Here is a 23065-nt window from a genome sequence, read left to right as displayed (position 1 = left end):
CAAAATGTTGACACTGTAAAATGTAAAAAAACTGAATGCAGTTATTAACAGAATGCAGTTATTTAAACCCATATTTTATTCACAATGAAAGAAAAAAACGCATACTGAATGTTTGAATTTGATGCCAGCAGCAAGTCTCACAAAATTTGGGATGGGGAAGCAAAAGACTGGAAGTTATGCTAAAAAGAGTTCCTCAGAAGTAAAGATGAGCAGAGGTTCATCAATCTGCAAAAAAAAAAAAGAAAAAGAAAAAGAAAAAAAACTGCCAACAAAACTTATAAAATGGACTGAGGAAAAGTGGAAAATGGTTCTGTGGGCAGACAAATTGGAATTTGAAAGTTTAGTAAACATGTACACTCTGGACTAGAGAGGAGAGGGATCATCCCACTTGTTATCAGCTCATTCCAAAAGTCTGATGGTATGGCAATGCATTAGTCCCTATGGAATTTGCTGCTTGCAGATCTAGAAAGGTGCCATCATGGCTGAAAGGAGCCTTCCTTACATACACCGTACCATAAAAAATTCAAAATCTTGAACCTTTTTTTTTTTAACTGGAGTTATATTTTGGATTTTGTTTTAAGGTTAGCCACAATGTGGCATTAACTTTAACGATCAGTCAAAATCTCACCTTGCAATGCTCAGAGTTCATTTCCAAGCAGTAGCTAATGTTTGTTACTCTCACAAGATAATGTAAAAAAATAAAAAAAATTGTGTAACATTGATCTAGTTAACATTTTGGTTTACAGTGGTCCCTCGTTTATCGCAGGAGTTACGTTCTAAAAATAACCCGCGACAGGTGAAATCCGTGAAGTAGCCAGGTTTATTTTTTACAATTATTATAGATGTTTTAAGGCTGTAAAACCCCTCACTACACACTTTATACACTTTTCTCAGACAGGCATGAACATTTTCACACTTTTCTCTCTTGTTTAAACACTCTCAAAGTTCAAACCTTTATGAAAAAAATAAGTCCAGTATTATAGAATGAAACCAAAGATCAAACCCTGTTTTCAGGTCCAGAACATGGGAATAGAGCAGCTGCGAGAGAATTCAACATTAATGAATCAATGGTACGGAAGTAGAGCAAGCAAGAAGAATGAGTTGAGTAAAGTTTGACTTATCTGACTGTTTCGTTTCACTTATTGCACCTCATAATCTGGTGTGCTGGTCAGAAAAATACGGTAACTTCTACCTTCCTCTAGCATGTCCAGAAGTTCAACTTTCTGTGCGATGGTTAGCATCTTCCTCTGCCTTTGAGTTGGTACCGCAGGTGCCTTTGGTGGTGCGAAACGTTTCGTTGACACTGTTGTGTTTGTTGGAGAAAAAACCTAAAAACTTACTTCAGAGTCACACTGCTAGTGATCGAAGATTTATGTAAATTTGACAAGCTTAACGCAGTCTGTACTGTACAGGAGACACGGCATGGAGGACATTGATTGACAATGGTCTACATCCGATCAGGACGCAGAACTCAATGCGCTGTAAAAAAACAAACAAAAAAACAGCATGCAAAATTGCACCAAAAAAATCCGCAAAACAGCGAGGCCACGAAAGGTGAACTGCGTTATAGCGAGGGACCACTGTACTGTGCGTCTGGGGTCTTATTTTGAGACCAGACGCCTCATCAATAACCTGTGTTAATCGTCTACATTACACTTTACCTCCAGTTTTTCCATTTTTACCAAAAGAGAGTTCAGAGTTTTCAGAGTTTTTAATCAGTGCTAAGACATCAGGAATTGAAAAGCAAAGTAGAAAAAACACAGAGCTGTCAGATCCATTCTCAGTGAACCTTACTGTGTTGCACTCAAGTTCTTTGCTAACTACTACAGCACAAGCCATCAGTGCCCCAACCCCTAGGCTATTGATCAAAACTACATGAAGGAGGCTGGGTGCAAGGTGTATTATTGAACACATACTTACTCACCTGGCCTGAGACATACCTGTCAACCTGATCCTCTAGAACTACCTCAGAAGACAATGAATCATTTACACTGCTGTCAAACAAAATGTAGACCGATGTCAGCAATGGACTTAAATTTCCCACGTGGGCAGACAAATGGTAAAAAGAAATTACACATTTGTAGCTTCAAAAAAATTGAGTGAGGGACACTGAAAACAAAAGACAGAAAGTCAAACGCAACATAATTCACATTCTTTAGCTTTTCTCTTGATTTTGAAGATAGCCTCAGTCTTAAGTACACTTCAAAAGCAGCTAAGAGGGGTACTGGTACAAAACTTGACTGCAGAATGGGATGCCACTCATCACTTGTGCACATCACTGGAAACCAAGAGAGGGCGGGTGGGAGGACTGTATATTCTTCTCTCCCTTTCTACTTAAAAGCATATTATTACCTTTTTTTCCTCCTCCTTTTGGCTGAGAGGATCATTTGCCTCCATTTCACCCCATTCCTTGCATCTTGTGTGATCCCTAAAGTATATGTGTATAAATACTTGTAGTATAAAGAACAAATTTACTCCATGACCATGGCTTGTGGTCTTCATCATGGGTCACCATAAAACATATCAGACCTTTTAAATAGGATAGCTATATATCCAGTGAAGGGAAATCTTAACATTTATCTTATTAAGACATTTGGGACAATTCTGTGCATCCAACTTTGTGGGAGCAGTTTGGAAAAGGCCTTTTTATCTTCCAGGGTGACTATCCCACGATGCACAAAGGTTCATAAAGGAGTGGTCAGATGAGTTTCAACATCCGCCTCTAACCTTACCAGTGCTATTCTGAATAACCAGGCAATGACTTCCACAGAAAGCCTTCCCAGAAAGTGTGGGTCAAATTTATATGAATTTAGACTGCAAACTAGGTGTATATACAGTCATAAAAACTGCTGTACGTATAATATGTAAATGGACCAATACCACTGTCCGTATAGTGTCCACATCTGTCACTCTAAAGCACGTGATCATAGTTGTCATTTGCAGACGTGTATGCAGATGTACATAGAAGTACTCACTGAAAATAGGTGAATTTGTGCCTAAAATTTTTTACCATGCTTCACACAGGTCACATCATTTAATAAGACACACCACATGTTAAAGATCTGAGAAGTCTTTACCATTTTTCCTGATGTTAGGTTTAACTTGTTAATTAAACCTGAAAACTGCTCCATAACCAGCCTACACAGCACCACTGTGACTTACTGTAAAGATATAAAATTCACATTCAGTGATATTCTTCTGACTTTGTGAAGAGTTCATTACTGTAACTCACTGCATGATGGCCTAGAGAAATGAGCCTATGCATACACGTGTAAAGGATATAGCCATTTTGGTGAGAAACATGTCGTTGGGGTCATCGGAGGAGGAGAAAGTCTCCAGGTCTCTCTCCAGCTGCAGCAGCTGCCTCTCCATCTGCCTGAGGCTCTTTTCCAGATTCTCTGCAGACACTGACACACACCCACATATTTTCAGACGCACATACATACATTCATAAAAGCACACCGAAATACACCCACACGGCAAGGAAATGTGAACAAAAAAGATGTGAGGACAACTCAATTAAAGGTACAATCAAGTGCATTATTATTTTCAAGCTCTGAAAGAATCAGAGAAAAACAACGCACAATAACAAAATAACAGGGAAAATGAAAGGGAAGCCAGCTCAATTGCAAAGCACACTTATTATGGGTTCACACTGTGCCCAAAACACTGTGGGAATAAACAATGACAAAACATAAGCATCAAGTGAAAGTATGTTTAATACATAGCTGTTCATTATTCTGTTTTCCTCACGGTCGTGTGTTTGCGGTAAACAACCTAACATTAAAATACAATACCCGCGCCGTCACACAAACTGTAGTGAAAGCAAATGACTGTTATGTTGATACTCGGTGTTGTGATACTTGATGTTGAAATACTCAATCAGCCATCATCGTGCCTTAAGGGTGCCGTACTATTTGAAGTCAGTATTACGGAGAAGTCGCATCAAGAGTCCAAATATGGAATCGTATTTCCCAAAGTTTTGTCCTTCAACATTTAGAAGTCTTTGCTTATTTAAGGAATTCAGTGCCAAACAAGCACATATTACAACAGCGAGGCTCAGTAGTTAAAAACTTCAGGAACTAAATGGACTGGACTGGTTCTTATATAGAGCTTTTCTACTCTTCTGAGCACTCAAAGCACTTTATACAACTTGTGCATTCACCCATTCACACAAGCACATTTTCTTAGTACTTTCTAACTAACATTCGAACACACATTCATACTCCGATGGATGCATCGGAGAGCAATATGGGGTCTTGCCCAAGGATATTTGGCATGCAGACTAGGGGAAGCCAGGGATCGAACCACCAACCTTCCAATCAGTAGATGACCTGCTCTACCGCCTGAGCTACAACCACTAGTCTGGGCTGTTTAGTATCACCCACTGAAAATATCTGGTACAACCTGAAACAAAACAACAAAAACAAAAAAAACAACACAAAAAAACCCAATGGATTACCTAATGTAACTGCTGAAACAACAGTAGCTGGTATCCAAGATAGAGATATCACAGTCTTATCTCTTTGTACTGTTCACAATTAAAAACACGATTTAAAATGTGGAAAACATTATGTCACCAGCATATTTGGACACAAGGCTGTACATTTACTCAGTAAGTGTGACTTCTGTGCATTACAGAGCAACAGACACAGCAGTACTGCACACCCTGAAGGCATGAAGGTGTGGCTGATGGAGTTAATATCTTTCTATTCCATTAATCCTTGGACTTTGGTCTTATCAACAGGTGCATGGATCATGCAGGTTGAAAAGCAGGGGAACGCGAAGCCTAACTTTCTGCTAAGTTGGTCATGGCTGACACTTTAAGCTAGTGACTGAATATAGCATATGGCTTAAATTACCCCGATTAGACCCCACTTGACAAAAAGGCATAAGCTGCTTAATTTTAAGTAGTTTCAAATTTCCCTTGATCCTAATACATGCTTTATGAAAAGAAAAAAAAGAGAAAGACTTCAATGTAGTTAAGCTTTCCTCTGACTTTAGAGCATAAACCCATTTCCTGATGGGAACATACCATCTTGGATTCACACACATGTTCTCTCAGACATCTTGACTACTAATATTCTACAAAGTTTGCATTACTGAAGTTGTGCTTTTCATTTGAAGTTTAACAGAGTGTATGTGTGAACATGTGAATGTCCACACTCGTGAAATGTACAAATTACCTGCTTATGCTTTCAGCGTGCTGAGAGGAAAAGGCAGGTGGCACTTTTCAACCTGTTACTTATAATTGAGAAAGAAGACTGAGTGCACTTCAGTAACACCGCAGCTAAAGACTACTTTTTACTCGTCGCGTGTTTTAGATTGTCCTGAATGCATTTTCACTTTATTGATTTTTGGATCTTAATTTTCCTTCTTCCTTCTTTTATCTCTTACTTGTATGCCTGCAATGATGCCTGCGGTCAGTCAAAGGCTTTAAAGGAGCAGACATTTAAAACTCTTGCTTCAAAAGTAGATTGTGACTAATAATATCTCCATCAGAGCCGCCTTCACAAAGCAACTGCTCTGCAATTCTTTTAAAGAAATCATCCTGTTTTTATGGACAGTAAGAAAGGGAGAAGGCTATTTAAGTATGAGTTAATGTTAATGTATCTTTGAGGAGAACTGTAGCAATGTGGAGGAAAAATATTTCGATCTCTGACTTCTGGAAGAGTTAAAAAGGTTATTAGGAAGTGACACATTATGGGACACTTATGATTATTTTTTTTTTTTAAATCCTAAAACAACTCTCTCAAATGTGCATAAATCATAGACCAATTGCTGTGATTAATATAGAACAGAATCTACTTTGTTAATTCATTTTCAATCCTGTACATAATACTCAGATACTAACCAACATTAAAACTTATTATCAGATTAGATTCTCATTTTCAACAGTACTGATACTAACAGTGCTGTCTTGGCCTTCACACAGCATCCTGCACACAGACGGGCACATGGCACCTGCCAATACTTTTTTTTGAAAACTTAGACTCCCCCTTCAACGACATTAAAGTGTTCAATAGTTATTATAAATGGTAATCTAGTGGCTAGCACACATTGACTGTTTAACTTTTAACAGCTACCAAGTAGCCACATTAGCAGTCTGTTAGGTTAATATTAAGTTAGCAGGTGGTGGCTAAAGCTAGTAATAAAATGATGGTTAATGCTGGAGTTCGGCAGCAAGTGTTATCAGTGCTGCTGGTCTATAAAATGAATTTAATGTTTTAATTTCACAGGATCACACAATCAAAGCACTACCTCAGAGAACCCGAAAATATTAAGTCACATGGCAGCAACTTAATGCATTTAGAGAAGTAGACATGGTCACCACGTCAGAATGGGGAAGAAAGGTGATTAAAGTGGCTTTGAATGTGGCATGGTTAGTCAGGCTGGTGTCAAAAACTGCTGATCTGCTGGGATTTTAAGACATAACCATCTCTCAGGTTTACAAAAAATGGTCGAAATAAACAACATATCCAGTAGTTCTCTTAGTGCACAGGTGTCGAACTCCAGGCCTCGAGGGCCGGTGTCCTGCAGGTTTTACATGTGTCCTTTATCCAACACAGCTGATTCAAATGGCTAAATTACCTCCTCAACGTGTCTTGCAGTTATCCAGAAGCCTGGTAATGAACTAATCATTTGATTCAGGTGTGTTGACCCAGGGTGTTATCTAAAACCTGCAGGACACCGGCCCTCGAGGCCTGGAGTTCGACACCCCTGTCTTAGTGAAAAAGCCTCTGTGATGCCAGAGGTCAGAGGAAAGTGCCACGACTGTTTTGAGCTAACAGTAGCTCAAATAATCACTTGTTACAACCAAGTTATGGAGAAAAGCAACAACTGCTACAACTGATCTTCGCTTACCGCAGTTGGACAATAGAAGATTAGAAAAACATTGCCTGGTCTCAGGCAACACTCAGTAGGGTCAGAATTAGACATCCACAACATGAAAGCACAGATCTATCCTGCCTTTATCAACGGTTCAGGTTGCCCTTGGCACATTTTCTTGGCCTCCATATTCACCAGATCTTAATCCAGTAGAGCACCTTTGGGATGTGATGAACAGGAGATTCTCATCATGGATGTGCAGCCAACAAACTAAGGCAACTGTGTGATGGTGGCATGTCAACATGGACCTTGTTCAATCTATGTTATGAAGAACTAAGATAGTTCTGATCGCTCCAACCCGGTTTTTCCAAGGTGTACCTAATAAAGTTTTCAATGAGTGCAGATACAAAATTACGTATGTAGAAAATTTTACTGATAATAATTGAAATGTAATAGTTGAAAATAATTGAAACAAAATAAAAATAGACAGTTGCCCCTAGATGGTGCTGCGTCCGAGCTCTTTTACAGAAATTCTGGCTGGCTCTGTCAGTGCTCATTAACTAATGAGAAATCTATAAATGATCCATTACACCCAGTATGATTAGTGTGGCTACATATTAAAAAAAAGTGAATAAACAATTATAATCTGACTCTAAATCCTTTTCTCCTGAAAGCTCAGTGCATTACCAGGCAACCAAAATCGCCTGAAGAAGGTGTGGGCAGCATTCAGACGAGGAAAGAGGCCAGACAGGCAGTCTGTTAATAGAAATGATTAAAGCCCTGTGATGATGCGGTAACTGAGAAAGGAGCAAGGGAGGGCAAGACAAAAGCAAAACAAAAAGGGATCTCATCTTTTCTTAGCTTTGCAATCTGCAGGCTTTTGTGAAGAAGCAACCTCACACAAAGGGGTATATGCATGAAAACCTAGGAACTAGTGCTGGGCGATATGACGATATATATCGTGTGGACGATAGAAAAGTTTCTATCGTGCCATTTGTCTTCTATCGTTTATATCGTTTCTAACCCGAATTTTACAAATTATTACATAAAATATATCATTAACCCTTTACAACTCCGTTTTCCCTAACTATTTTTAAATCCCTGTAGAACTGTAACCACGTAAGGTAGCGCAATAATGTTTTTTTTGCATATGACACTGTAGGAGTTGTACTTACATCTTATTCCATTAGCTTGCCCTAGGTCACGGTTTTCTTCCACATATAGCTTTGCAAAAAATTGCATAAAAAACACTTCCAGCAACAAAAACACAATATTCCAGAAACAGGCTTTGCCGATCCGATCAGCTGTTCAAGTCAGCGCGAACTATCTTATGTCCGCCATTACCTGTCCGAAACCGAAGTGATGTCATTTTCATGAAAATGTAGTTTTTAAGCTTCAAAGTCTATGTTGGTATTTTTAAAAGTCATGTTTGACTTTATGCTCTTCTGTATCGTTTCTGGGATGCTTAGAAGTCAAATTGCACTGTTGTAAATAGTTTATTTTGATGCACATGCTGTGTTTTTTGCAAATTTGCATTTATTTATTTTCATTTTCCTGTAGTATATAAAAATTTGTGCATCTCAAAAATAAAACTATGAAGACACTCAAAATAAATAAATGTAAAGATAAGCTCTGGCGGACTTGGTTCTATGGTAGGTCTTAAAGGGTTAAATAGCCTGTGCAAATATATTAGTGTTGTCTTCTCACTATACATACTCTTAACTTTATGCAAGAGAAAATAAAGTATAAAAATGATATTTTTCGCAAAAGAAACTCTGTCTTGTGGTTTCGCAAAATGGTGCTGCTTTACGTGCACCCGGATTTGCGACATGCTTTACAGTAACTCAAAACAAAGACTGCACCCTCTCCACTCGCTGTTTAAAGACTGCATACTTTCCAGATGACCACAGGTCAGGTGGTATATCGTGATATATATCGTTATCGTGATATAAAATAATTCATATCGTGATAAACATTTTTTCCATATCGCCCAGCACTACTAGGAACTATATATTATTTATCCTACAAGAGAGAAACAGAATCTAACACATAATTAGATCCATATACTTTGGACACTGGGTACTTTGGATAATACAAACAGGAGACACATACTTAATGCTGCTATCCAACAATAGAAATACTAAATAGAACCAACATGTCTCAGTGAAGGTGCTCTGAATGGGGAAAAAAGCAAGGAGAAGAACTAAGAGATGACTGTGATGATGGATCTCTACACAGTACGTGCAAATAAGGCCTCGCATACGTCACCACAGGTCATCTGCCTTAATGCAACAATAGAGGTAACATCACTCCAGCCACAAAGTATCAAGATAAGCCAGACTATATGTAAATCAGGGACACAGTATGCTTCAGGAGAAAATTGGCGTTTATCGGATCTTTCGCTTCAAAGAAAACACACAGAAATGGGTTTTGAAACAGAAGAGGCTTACGTCTGCCGTATACAACTCAAGACTTAGGAAATGAGAGTAGGAAATAAAACATAGCAGGGTGTTTCTTTTCTCTCACTGACCACTTTGCACTTGATTTCTTATTCTGTGCATTTAAGTGTGAGTGATTTTTATGAGCAGTGGGGCCTGAATGCCTCTTTGGTGCAGAGGAGTCGGAGACAGATCTAAGATATTTTAGAAGAACAATTGAAATATTTGTAGAGGTCAAAATCCATTGACATCCTTTTATTAGTCTGCTAACCTGCTGTGCCATAAATGAGACAGAGAAGAGCATGCAACCATGGACACCCACAAACAGCCCCAGCGCACACACAGTCACTGTACAACCACCTTTGATATAATGAATTCTAAGAGAGGGGGAAAAAATTGACGCAAAAACCTGATGTTTTGGTGAATCTAAAAATGTACAATCTACAGAACTACTTTAAAACAGCGCAGGACTAACATTAAAATGCACTGTAGAGCCCTCATTTTAAGTACTTTCAACCTGAGGCTCATTGTTTAGACTGCATGAAACAAAACTAGAAAACAAAGCTTGAACAGCATTTTTGGAGAGCCATCTCATGTGTAGCTGAATCGTCGTGTTACTGACTAAAGATTCCCCAGGGCCACAACCAGAACAGCTTTTCCATTTTTACTACACATACATCCATAGTTCTGCTAATGCAGGCATGCCTGTTTAGCAGTACGTAGTAGTAAACAGCATTTCTGTTGCTGACAGGCGGTTTTTGAAGCTACAAGCTGAAGTAGAGTGGTTGAGCACATTAACATGTCTCCGTATTTGTCTGCTTTCAACTTCAAACTCAGCACCGAGTACCACTCAACAAGCTGCCCTAACTGCTCAAATCGGCTGCTGTCTATTATAAGTGTGTGTCTGTTTGTGTGTGTGTCAGGCAAAAGAAGAGCCTGCGAGCAAAACCCAAAGACCAAGAACCAGACCGAGCAACAATTGGGGACCGATAGACGAATATTGACAGGCAGTTAAAGAGATGCACGTAAACTGACAGAGTGAAGCAGCATGGACTGAGTGCATCTCAATATCAGGGGGAGAAATGATTATAGGTCTAAAAGAAGAGAATGGGCAAAAATGAGAAGACAGACAGAAAGGATCCCTGAACTAAAGTACAGGACTGGCAGAGTGGGAAACAAGGGTTGTGTTACAGTCTAAAGACAGCACCATTTACAAAGGAAGAACATATCATTACTGCTACCTCTGCTCAACCTTGTTTTCATGCTCAAGTAAGCTCTTTGGCTAGTGTATATAAATGCAATGCAGCCTTTTAGTCTGAGTACATGCCCATCAAATAGTTGTCAGACCCGATGAAAAGGAAGCCACTCACCAGCACGGCTTAGAGACAGGATCTGTGTCTGGATATAATATATGAAGAGATAAGACAGTGCATGCATCTCCTAATCTTATAGAATCATAAAGAAAGACAGTAGCACAGAAAGCAGTCCACATCTATATAGATGCAAATAAACTCAGCTTGAGGCCAGTGAAGTAAGGAGGTAAAGAAAACCTGCAGAGAGATCCAAGGATTGTGCTTTCCCTTGATCTCGCCATTGTACTTATGCATCGTGGCCAAAGGCTTGTGGACACACAGCACAGTTGGGAGAAATAAAACACTCGACAGTAGCATTGTTATCTACAGATTATCAAAGCGCCAAAACAAGAGAAAAAAAATTGAAATCTTTATGAAGAGCAGAGTCCAAACAAACAAATCCCCCCCACCCTGCCCCCCAAAAAAGGAGTCACACATTTCATTTCATCCTCCGATGTTTTCTCCTCCTCACACCTTCCTACACTCCCTCCTGCTGAGAATGGAGCAGTGGGTAAAATCTTCTTTAGAGCAGGAGGAAACATGCTGTGACAGTGCGACCTCACACACACAAGCTGTACATTGGCAGCGGCTAACTGCTTCTTCCTGTGAATTGCCTGTGGCAATATGAACAAAGAACATGTGCGAGCTTCCTCCGACCGCTGAGTCTGTCCCTGCTTGGCTGTGACCTTTACCACACTATAGAGACGCTGGCCACTCAAAGCACTTCTTCTGTACTTGTGTGTACCCATGTTTGCATGCACACCTGTGCAATACAGCCAATTTCTGTTAAAATCAACACAGAGACTTAAAAATGTTTTTAATCCCAGTCGCAGACATGACCTAAAACATAAACCTTCAAATCTGGAGATGTGCCACAGAAGAAGATTAATGTTTGTATCAAACAGCGGTGCACATGAGATGACTGTGGCACAGATCAAACATGAAAATGATAAAATACAAGGTATGTTTACAGAATCAACAAGCATCCAATCCCCTGAGAGCAACAGAAGTAGAAAGCTAAGAGTAAAACTCAAAGTAAAACAAAGGAATGCATACGAATGTTCCACTTCTTTCTAGGTAACACTGTCTAGGTAGCACTTCTGATGCCAAGCTTCCATTGCTTATGCTCATATATTACAAAAAAACCCCCCAAAAACACGACAATATCAAACTAAAATCTAATGTCTTTTTATATCAGTGAAATATCATTTAAGATAAACGACAGACATGCATCACACATTATAACCACAATGTCACCTAACAAAATCAACAGGCAAAAGCCGAAGACCATAGCTGTGCAGTAGCCCTGTTTTCATTTGCTTAGATAATGATGACTCAGTGAGGAAGTTTCAGGTGTCAGTATGTCGTTCTTATTTTTCTTTTCTCTCAGTGGGCATCCTCCTCCTGGCTAACAAACCACAAAAACAACACTGCACATGTGCAAACATCTTATTGACAAGTACTGCCGTTCGTTGTCACTCACTGAACAGAAAAGACCAGGAGAGAGGTGTTTCATGGATTCATGCATTTCTCTCTATTGATCTGGTTTTTGTTTTTTGGGGGAAAAAAGTCACTAAATGGGTATGAAAAATGATCTAGAGGGGAAAGTCTAAGTTAACCATGACAAGAAAGGAGCAGGAGAACTGCTGTGAGTGAGCGAGGGACATCGGGCAGGTGAGGTGAGATGGTGATTTCCACATTAGCAAGACAAAAGCTGAAAACGTAAGCGCACATCACATTATCTTCTAATGAGGTTGAGCGCTGCTATCATTTACTATCATCCAGATCATCACTATTATATCAAGTGCTTAATTGACACAATCACATATCAGGCATGTTCTAAATAAATTCTTCAGTCTTCACGTTTAAGCATGCTTAGATGCATGAACAGATTGTGCCATCATTATCCTTTTCTTCTTCAACTTTAACTGCAGAAAAGAAAATATCAAAAAAGGTAATAGTTTGTATGCCCATTGTTTCCTCATAATAACTCTTATCTTAGATGACCAATTTAGACCAGTTGCCAAATCTCTGCTGTTAAACATCACTAGAAATATCTCCGCTTGGTAGGAAGTAGATGAAACTCAAGCCATGCAACCATGGGAGAGCTAAAAACCTTGGGTTGACAGCAGGGGACCAAAATAACAGCAGCACTGTGATATCACCTCAGAGAAAGTGGAAGGTAGACAGTGTTAAAATTATCAAGTAGCAGCTCGCTCTTACATGCTTAAAAATATGCTGGTAAACAGGTGAAAAATGACTTCTGTACTGCATAAAAATTGTGCTTTTAGAGACTTAGAAAATATATCACAACTGTCCCGTAACAGTTTTATTATGTACAGTTGAGAAGTTTTTGCATCTAGGTGTTTAAGAATATTACCTCTGCTAGCTCGATCCACGTGCTCTAGGTCGTCAAGAAACTTGACCACGTCTGGAAATTCCTCCTCGCATACTTGTGCCAGGAAGTGAAGTAATGTTGTCTTCTGATCTGCTGACTTGGTGTCCTTTAGCTGTTGTGAAACATGGACACATAAAATATGTGCATTTATGCAGCTTATTTAATAATAAGTAAATAATACAATAAATTGAAAAATAAAAAGTATACACAGGGCAAAAAAGAAAAAATGCTCTAACAGGGGAAAAGTGACTCTGCATGTTGCTCAGAGTTTGTGTTATTGAAAATGTCACAGGTTAGGTCTAACCCTGTTAAGCACACAGACTCTTCACTTGCTAAATAAATGTGTTTGCATGCATGAATCTGCTGAATCTGTCTTACTTTAATGTTTTAAAGTCAGAAATTATGTCATATTTCTATAACACACCATATATACCTGCCATATTAAAGGTTCCATACTTTAAAAGTTGGGATATTCATCATTGTTTTAGAGTATAAAGCAGGCCTAAAACACACACTTTATGGAGAAGTGCACACAACCCATATTCAACATTTAAATCGCCCTCAGTAATGTAAACAGCATGATTTATCCAGCACAAGCACAGTTACAAATATATCTAAATATAACCATCTATAACAAGATAAAATTGAAAAAATACATTTAAAAAAATAAATAAACAAGGGGTAAGACAACTGCATGCAATCATCTCTTTCTCTTGGATCCAATTCTGGTTCAAAAACGCGGTCAACTCCGGGGTTTTGTTAGCAGCCAACAGCCCTTAGAAGGCTGCATCTATACGAGGTAGGATCAAAAAGTTTTTCCAAGTCTGCACATAAATACAAAAGCCTTAGCCAATTTAAATTTAAATTCTCTCTCTTTCAAGGTCATTTCATTCCGAAATGCAGTGCTGCCAGTGCTCCTGTTACATTTGAATTGCTCCTGGAAATCTTGTGCATGTCTAGACTGAAGATCATCACAGGTGACAAGAGTTGCGCACCTCACCGCAGTGCATTTAAAACACAATCATCACTCACTGCGCACCCCACTTTGTCCTGATGTCGGCTTACAGATGAAACGCGTTCGTCTTAATAGTTAATACGTGTTAGGAAGTATGCTGTGTCGCTGTTCTGTGTGCTTTCACATTTTATTTAGACCAGGCACCGTATGCATGTTTAGGATTCAGAGTTGAGCGCACTGCTGCTTTATAACACATTTTGCAGTTTTGACACAACAGAAGAGCACGCACTGTGAATACACACATGCTGGTTGTTAGAAAGGGGCTTTCAGGGAGCGATCAAATCTATGCAAAAGTGCCGAAAGGCGGTGCGCCCCTTCACAAGGGCCCAACCCTTAAAAGGCACATCAGACAAATTTAAACCAGATGCAGGTTTTGCTTTTTATGGGCAAAGTCAAAGAACTTTTTTGTTGAACCATATAATAACAGAATCTGGGTATGGTACGTAAACAACATCCTTTTGGCCTTAGTTTCACAGTATTCGTCGCTATGGCAGGAATCATGATACACATGCAGAGAAAAATGGGCAGCATTTTGAGCTGCAAAATGAAAACCACACTTTGTGGATATCCTAGTTAAAAGGGGTGAAAGATGTGACTTTTATTAAATGCAAGACATTAGGTGTTCAATAAATTGCTCTTTTCTTAGTCAGTTGGGTAAGTGAGTGCATCACTAGTTGATGAAAACCTACACGCCAGCCTACCTTTCATGTGTACAGAGCTTCACTTGCTAGTCAATAAGAAAGGTGAAAGCAGCATCAAAGGTACGTCTCCATGTTATTAAATGTGATGTAGGTGAGCGGCTAATTTGCAATAGAGCTACAAACTACTGTTAGAAGTGCACTTTTTCCTAGATCACTTTTTACGGTTAATGCTAAATAAAAAAATAAAAAAAACAAGGTTCGGCGCAGGGCTTGACGTACTCATGCTTGAAATCAGAAGTACTAATGTAGGTAAATATGCTGTCTGGTAATTGGAAAAAGAAGTCATTGTCCTTCATCTACTGTACTTACTCAAAGCAGTTCTGACCTCTAGCTTAACAAATGCTGAGTGTTAACAGTGCCACAGATGATTTTAGGTCTCGTGATTATGTAGCAAATGTGTTCCTGCTCCCTGCACTTGGTGCCCATTTATTGCCACAAGTAACAAATTTTTTATATTTCTCTGATAAATTTCCATCATTGCTTTTTTTCTCGTTTCTTTCTTCTTCTTTTTTTTTTATTAAACAGGCTAATTCCAAGATGTCTCTCAGCATCCCCGCCAAACATGCCTCCTGCAGAGTGTGTTGCAGTGTATCTCTCTAGGTGATCTATTGGTAGACGGCAGTGTACTCAGACCCGCTGGGTTTAATCATGTTTGTATTATCTCCTCTAATCAAACATTCTCATCTCTCTTTTCATTTCTGTTCCCCAGTCCCCCCTTTTTTTTTTAATAAAAGCTTCAAGTGCTCACTCACAAAAGGTCCCTCTTTGAATTTAGATGGATGGTAATCGTAGATGACAATGTAAACATTTTCCCTTTTACAGTTGGGATGGATGCAATTTTCCTGTGCTGTGGAGTGTGCCGTGGAATTAAGTTGTCAAACTCTGGGTATGGCGCGAAGGTGATGTCTTCCTCTATAGATCCTGCCTGTGACATCAACGTAAACCTTCCTTCAGACAACATACGCAGACAAAAGAAACTACTGTTTTAAATCCTTAACAGTCTCCTATTAACTGATATTACTGTCATCCTAATGCATCTAATCCATCATGTTCGTACAAGTGTTTGCCTTTGTACTTGTATTTATATGAACATCAGCATCCAAGTCTAGGAGGGTAAAGAGGTGGCAGTGACAAATGACAGCAGTGCTCGTTACTGTGGAAACCGCAGTGGGTGTGCCAACAGCTGTAATGTAACCAGTGGAGGAGACTTGCACCCCGTTCTTCCCGTCACTATTACAAACTTTATGTTCTGTTTTCATGCTGCATAAAATCCTGAGTTACAGGTGCTGGGTACGTCTCTGTCCAAGAAGCTCTAGTATTGCTGCGGGGAGGTTGTGTGAACTTTCAAAAGGGATAGTGGTTTGAGTTTCAGTTATCTTTTCTGGGCAGAAGAATGAGACTAAAGTAATCGGTGGGCTTAAATGCTATGATAGAGGCCAAATGATAACGAAAACTCTGATAGTGTTCAATCAAATGAAATGGTTTAAAATAAAATGTCTCATTACAGTAGCTGCTTTGGATCAGTTTACTGATAAGGCTCAGACAAGGTGACCAAAGAGAGAGAGACCACTACACGTAGTAGTCTAATGGCATAGACACAGATATACATGAATCCCATAATGTATACCGACTCTTTCTTTAGTCTAATCACTGTTAACGCTCTTGGCTTGTACATTTGGCAGAAAAAAGCAATCCATATAGGAAATGAGCATTTTAACTCAAGGTTTTTGAGGACATAAAATGAAACGCAATAATGAAAATAAGGGGAATCTATCAGGCTAGCTTCAACTAAAGGCCTAAAAAATCGTTTAGTTCAGGTCAGTAAAAAAAATTATATTTCTGTTACAGAACTCTGACTGCAAACACAGCTGTGTATCTCTTGAGAAAGTTTATTGAACTAGCATCACTCCTGTTGAACATTTGACACTGAAGGGATGACTGACTACAAACTGTGTGTGAACAGTTGAAATTAGGGTCAGCATTTCAAACCTTACCTTGCAAAGGGAGCTCAGGTCAAAGCCATATGATTGGGCGTTTCGAGAGCCCGCATTCATGTAATTCCCCAGTAGTAGCACCAGCTCCAATAAGCGGCCAAAGGAGCGGCTCTTCCTGACCTCATCACATGCGGCGTTTACGGCCAGAATATCTGGTCGCAGATTGTTTACGTGCTCCTCAAACTGAAGCCGGAAGAGGATGTGGCTGAGGCGAGGACGCAGCCGCTTCACACTGCTCATCTGGGGAGGCAGCAAAGTGAAGGTGGAAACAAGAAAACAAGAAGGCATAGATGGAAAATGGATAGTAGGGGAAAAAGGGATTCAGAGAAAAGAGAATGAGGAAGGAGATGAGAAAAGAATGGGAAATGATGTCAAGGAGAGAAAACCACATCAAAGAACACAGTCAAACTTAAAATAACTACAATAACACATTTGACACACTCTCACATTCAGACGATCTAATTTAAAAGACATTTATGCAACCAGCATGTTGGAAAGTGTTGCTAGGCAGTAGTAATAGATGCTGGCAGTGATTTGATTTGGGACCCAGGTCTGGTAAGTTAATTGTGGAGTTAGTGTCCATATAGGGCAGGCAGTGGAGGGGTGGAATATACAATAGGCTGCCTTGGATTACCACTCTCACACAATTAGAGAAAATTGGAAAATATTGCATTGGGCCCAGGACCTGGACGCCACAGTGATTGTGTATGTGCGTGCGGCGGGAGGGAGGGGTGCAGGTTCCAATTGTCTGTTTCACACAACAGCTGGCTGTGCGGTTTGATGTCCTCCATCAAGGGTTTAATTATAGCTACTGTAATGTTATCAAATGACTATTTCAGTCAGTGTGTGCTCGTCTGTGTGCACTTTGTGTCCGTGTATTTGTCGCACATAAAAGGAGAGAGGGAGGGCAACAAAAATAAGAGGAATAGAATTATATAACAGAATTAAGAAAAGGCAAGGTCCACACGAACCAAACATAATGCTGAAACGAACCCCAGAGATGGGATGAATTATGTGATAAAGATATTGAAACGAGAAAAAATAATCAGAAAAGAAGAAATGGAGCAAAACACACCGGACCATCTGCAAATTGAATGCGTGCAGCTGCTCCCACTGGCCTACACAGGGCACTGGGAGGTTATACTGACAACTTGAGGAGATGGTTTCTCACACACACACACACACACACACACACACACACACACACACACACACACACACACACACACACACACACACACACACACACACACACACACACACACACACACACACACACACACACACACACCCACACACACACACACACACACACAAAAGAGTGGACTTATGGAAAATCTAGCTCGTTTACTACCAAACACTATTTCCATGAGCTGATAGGATAGTGAGAAGGTAAAGACAGCTCTGTTGATATCCTCATCTGAAGTGTCAGAACATTAACACTGAATTTATTTATTTATTTATATATATATATATATATATATATATATATATATAATCAAGTGAGTAAATATTTTGACAACTTTTATGTAATAAATATTCCCATCGACTGTCAACAACAATTAAAATCAAAGATGAAAAAAGCACTAGACCCGAGGATTGTAGCTACAGCTGAGCCAGCAGCATGCACATACTAATAAACAGTGATTCCTCGGATTTCAGGAGTGATGTGGATTATTCATTAACTGTGAGTGATTTACAAAAAATTACAGGCAGTCTGCCGCATGCATATGGCTTCTGTTAAAGACATTAAAATATGCTTTCATTGACTGATATAGATGAGTTATGTGGAAATTTATATTTTCAGTTTAAGCGCTTTAATTCCTCAACTTACTGTCACAAAGAACAGTGAACTTATTCGCGTAGCTGCAGGAACACTCAGCAACTATGGTGGTGACCTTGTGTTAAAGGCACGCTGAAGTTTTTACAACAGGCAAGACATAGACCTGAAAACAAAATATTACTGCGCACAAGGCTGAGTTAAAGATCAATTGAAAGTGGCGTTGATTGAAAATAAAAAAGATAAAAAGAATGTTTACACAATGGTAAATATTTTAAAAAAAATAATTAAAAAGTCCCTTTGAGCCTGAGCTTTTGTGGGCCCACACGAGTAGCACAACCTCATTATACAAGCAGGCTCTCCTTTTTTCTCGTCTCCTCATTGAACAAGATACAAAAGATGAGTTGTTTTTGTACGTAACGTGGTCGCTAGGTAGAAAAATAAAAATACATAAGTGACACCTCTCATGCATAATTCTGACTAAACCTCCTTTGAAAAGTCTTTAAGAAAATGATGCTGACGTAACGAGGCAGAAGTGCTGCTCTTTAATGTGCATAAATTAGTGCACCAGCCCACAGGTGTCCCGTCTTTCCTCTTAAGGCTTAAAAAGATAGAATTTTAAAGAGCTTGGGATTATGATAATTACATGAAAGTGTTCTCTGTGTGTGTTTTCGTTGGAATAAGACGCCGAGAAAGAATACAAGACAAGTTTACATGACTAAAACATTCAAATATTACGTTTTATTACACCGAATATGCATTTTTTTGGCTCTGATAAACTATTTAATTCTTAATACACTTATGTTTAATCGCATTGTCAACGATAAAAGGCACACTGTCTGAGGTCTTCCGGCAATAAATAAGGAAATATAAAGAAAAACTCAGTTGACAGATGTTTGTGTGTGTTGTGCATTTGTGTGTATTGTGTGTACTCACCACAACCCCAAACTGCTCAGGCTCTGACAAATTAGAGTACTCATTTTTGTATGTGGCCAGCGCATTAAGCTGCTCCTGCTCCGGTAGGTGCTTTACAAGGTTCTACAAAGAAAAGGAAGAAAGGGAGTGAGAAGTGGGAAGGATATACAGAAATTTACAGAAATCTAACCTACTGCTGTTCTGTTTGGCGTTGTCTCTTTTGGTGTGTTTCAGCCATGTGGTGAGCTTTGTTACTATGATAAAACATCTTATTACCAAGCAGAGACTATGTAGCTTTATACTGTAGATACAACTGAAAAATACTATCTGAAAAGAACCACAATGGTCCATTGCATTGCTGTTAAGAAAGAAAAACAGAGACTGACACATACATGGAAGGACAGACAGATGGATTGGATGAACAGAGTAAGTCAGTGCTAAGTGTGAGATATACAGATGGCATAAACACATCGAAATTATAGCCAAAAAGCTGGTAAAGCACTTATAAACACAAACAAAACAAAAAAAATTTCAGCTAAACATCAGCAAAGTGCTTATTTATTTTTTATTGACATACTGCCTGTGCTCACCAACTGTTTCCACACCTGCTGTACTGCAGGCTTTACAGATGCCCAACGCTTTAGCCTTGGGCTACATGCTGTTTTAAGATAGACAACTAATCAAGACAATAGACAAAGAGTTGAACCTGACCAGCTGAGTAGGAGAAGGGCAAAACTAAAAATATACTTCCAGCCTCAAGGTGAAAAGTTGAGCATTGTCTAGTTTCAATATTTTTTTTCTCTTTTATCTCACAGCTAGGTAGGTCCAGAGTTGGGCGGAACGGGAAAGTCATCCACTAAAGTAACGGAGGCTCTATGGCTTCATTAAACAGCATACCTGGATCATAGGTTCAGAGAGTTGCTCTTCATCGACCTCCACTATCATGCGTCGAATTTCCTGATAAGGGATGCGGAAGGAGCCCAGGAAGATGGCTACGGGGGGGGAAAAAAAGAGAGAGATGTGGTGAATGGAGAAAAGATCGACAGCTGAGCTGTAATGTTGCCATATGAGACAGTTGGTCATAAAAGTACTGAAAAAACAAACAAACACACAAAAAAGAATAATGTGAAATAAAACAGTACACACAAATCTTATGAAACAGAAAGAAAAAAGAAAAATTAAAGACATCGCTGGCTGAGTGGGTCAGACAAACCTGACTTTAAAAAACTGATTTTAATTTTAAATGCATTGGCTTAGCAACCATGATATTTTCAAGCAAGAGTTAGGACTAGCAAAATGTATGGTGCATGCCTCGTTAGGGCTAGTAGTCTCACAAGCAGAAACACTAAAAAAAATTAAAATTATTGAGCATGTTTTAGGTTGAAAACTTTGGAGTGTTCTGCATGTAAGTATGTATGTGAAGTATGTTACAACATTACATACATATACAGGAGAGCTTCTGAAAACGAGAATGTACCTTTTGTTTTGCACACTCTTTTGCTCTACTTGGTTAAATCACTTTTAAAGTTGTGAGGGCAGAAATAATAATTTTTAATTTCAGGTTGAGCACCAACTTTGGCGTAAAAATCAAGTTACAAAGACAAATGTTATGAACCAGGATATCCTCTGATATCACCATAGAATCCCAAAAACCTGAGACCATCCATGAATTCATATCCCTCAGTGTGCTGTTTCTCAGACACCCTTGTCCCTAGAGAGAGACCTCCCTACATGGTGTTAAAAAACCACCTGGCAAAACTGATGAAATGAAGATGGACAAAAAAGAAACCCCAAAAAGCACACACACAGACTCACCAGGAAATCTTTTTATTGTGGTGTGTTTGCTGAATACTTTGCAACTCTTGGAAAGACAAGTTGCCCAGGCATGTTCTATCCTTGGCATAAGCACCACATAAAGGGATAGCAGCCTCACCAAAGATCTCCTGTGTGGACAGCCAACAGGATGGCCACGGCTACGCTACAAAGACGTACGTTCACTTGACTTTAAAGCTACAAAAAGACAGAAACACCTGCAGCTTGAAATCCAGAAGGCCCTGCAGGGCTTTAAAAAACAAAAGTTTGAGAAAATGGCCTAAAAAAAAAGTCAGCTCAAAAGACTAGTCATCTCTTATTCCTGTGAACAGGACCAGAAGGACTTCAACTCCCGCATGGGACTTTAGAGTTACAAGAGGCACCTCTCGAGCACCACAGCCGACAACCACGAGCACGTATCCAATTGTCCCACAGGACTTCAGGAGGCCAGCTACTACACAGTATATAACTGAGAAGAATTAAAAAGAAACAGCATGTGCAAGGATTAAACTGAAGTTTAAACACACGTCCAATAAATGATTAATCTTTTTTTTTTAAAAAGAAATTTTAAAAACCACATATATTCAGTTGAGGTTTTACTGACAAACTAGCCCTTCTCTTCTTAAAGCATACGTAAAATGTGACACGACTGTGATATAAGCTCCCGGCTGTAACTGGTAATGAGAAAATTTTAGTACAATTCATTAGGCAGAATAAATTTGCACTGTATCTTAACAGTGATGGCATCAATCAAGTAACAGAAATAAAACCCCTTCTCAGTCCTTCTCAAACCTCAATCAAAGCTTTTAGACTCTTTACCTCCTATGGTGGAACACATAAACCGCCTACTCCCCCTTTTTCCCCCCCTTGCTCTCTAATTTCTGCTGCATGATTTATCACTGTTACTGGGCTGATTAGTCTCATTTTCTTTTAATACGTGAAACAAAGGTCACAGCTCCCTGTGATATAAGCCAATGAGGTGCTAAGATCTGAGAGTGCTTAAGAGATCAGCTGGATCCTCATTAATGCCGGGTGCTTTTAAAACGGTCATTTTAAGACCAAGCATGCGTGTGTGAATGCATGAGAGAGATGAGGGAAAGAAAGAAAGAGGGTCAGAAAAAGAGATAATTTTTTTCTTTCTTTCTTTCCTTAATGGATCCTTAACGTTGTTAATTAGGTCCATGTGAAGAGATGAGTCATATGTGGCAAAGGCCAGGATCACATGAACTGTTTTTGTGTACTAATTGCCATAGCAACATGCTAAGGTGTAAAGCATACCGAAATTTTTCTTATGATCAAAAAAACATATCAAAAAGGATATAGAAGGTAATGGCCACCCCTCTCACACATTATGACACAGATGCATATAAATCTGGCTTTTGTTAGGAGTGAGTGGAAAGGAAACAATACTTACACAGATTCTGTGCAATCTTCGGATCGAGCACCTTCAGCTCTTTAATTCTCTTCTTTATGGATTTCTTATCCTCTGTATCGTCCTCTTCTTTTTTAGCTGATGAAGACAGAAATATTAAACTGCAGCCACCACATAATAGGCAGAATTTAGACAAATGAAGCATGATTGAAACACACACGTTTGGAAACAGCACAATTATAACATTTAGATATCAGTACAACATAAAGAAGGGAACAACAAAAAAAATTAACTAGGTGGTGGAGAAAGTTCAGATGTATTATATTTATTTATTTACTGAGTTGAAATATTCCATTAAGTGTAAATATGTCAAATTTTCTAACATGTCAGCTATTTCTAACAGACTCACAAAATATTTCCGCAAGTCTTTGTTGTATATATTTACATATTTTTGCGAGCG

The 23065-nt window shown here is 39.1% G+C and overlaps 1 protein-coding gene across 5 annotated transcripts in view; it reads right to left on the bottom strand.

The window, feature by feature from the left end:
- Positions 1 to 23065, bottom strand: part of LOC116312213 (protein diaphanous homolog 3) — a 163534-nt gene that overhangs the window by 81702 nt on the left and 58767 nt on the right. For all 5 annotated transcript variants that reach the window (XM_039609251.1, XM_039609274.1, XM_031729576.2 and 2 more), the window contains 6 exons: positions 22648 to 22743; positions 20319 to 20413; positions 19443 to 19544; positions 16727 to 16966; positions 12999 to 13128; positions 3283 to 3407 (listed from right to left, as the gene is read on the bottom strand). In XM_039609251.1, the coding sequence (XP_039465185.1) occupies positions 3283 to 3407; positions 12999 to 13128; positions 16727 to 16966; positions 19443 to 19544; positions 20319 to 20413; positions 22648 to 22743 (788 nt within the window). The remainder of the gene's footprint in view (positions 1 to 3282; positions 3408 to 12998; positions 13129 to 16726; positions 16967 to 19442; positions 19545 to 20318; positions 20414 to 22647; positions 22744 to 23065) is intronic.

Source organism: Oreochromis aureus, linkage group 1 (genome assembly GCF_013358895.1).
Source record: "Oreochromis aureus strain Israel breed Guangdong linkage group 1, ZZ_aureus, whole genome shotgun sequence".
NCBI lineage: Eukaryota > Metazoa > Chordata > Actinopteri > Cichliformes > Cichlidae > Oreochromis > Oreochromis aureus.
The sequence above is the reverse complement of the archived record's forward strand: the minus strand, read 5'-3'. Positions and strand labels throughout refer to the sequence as shown.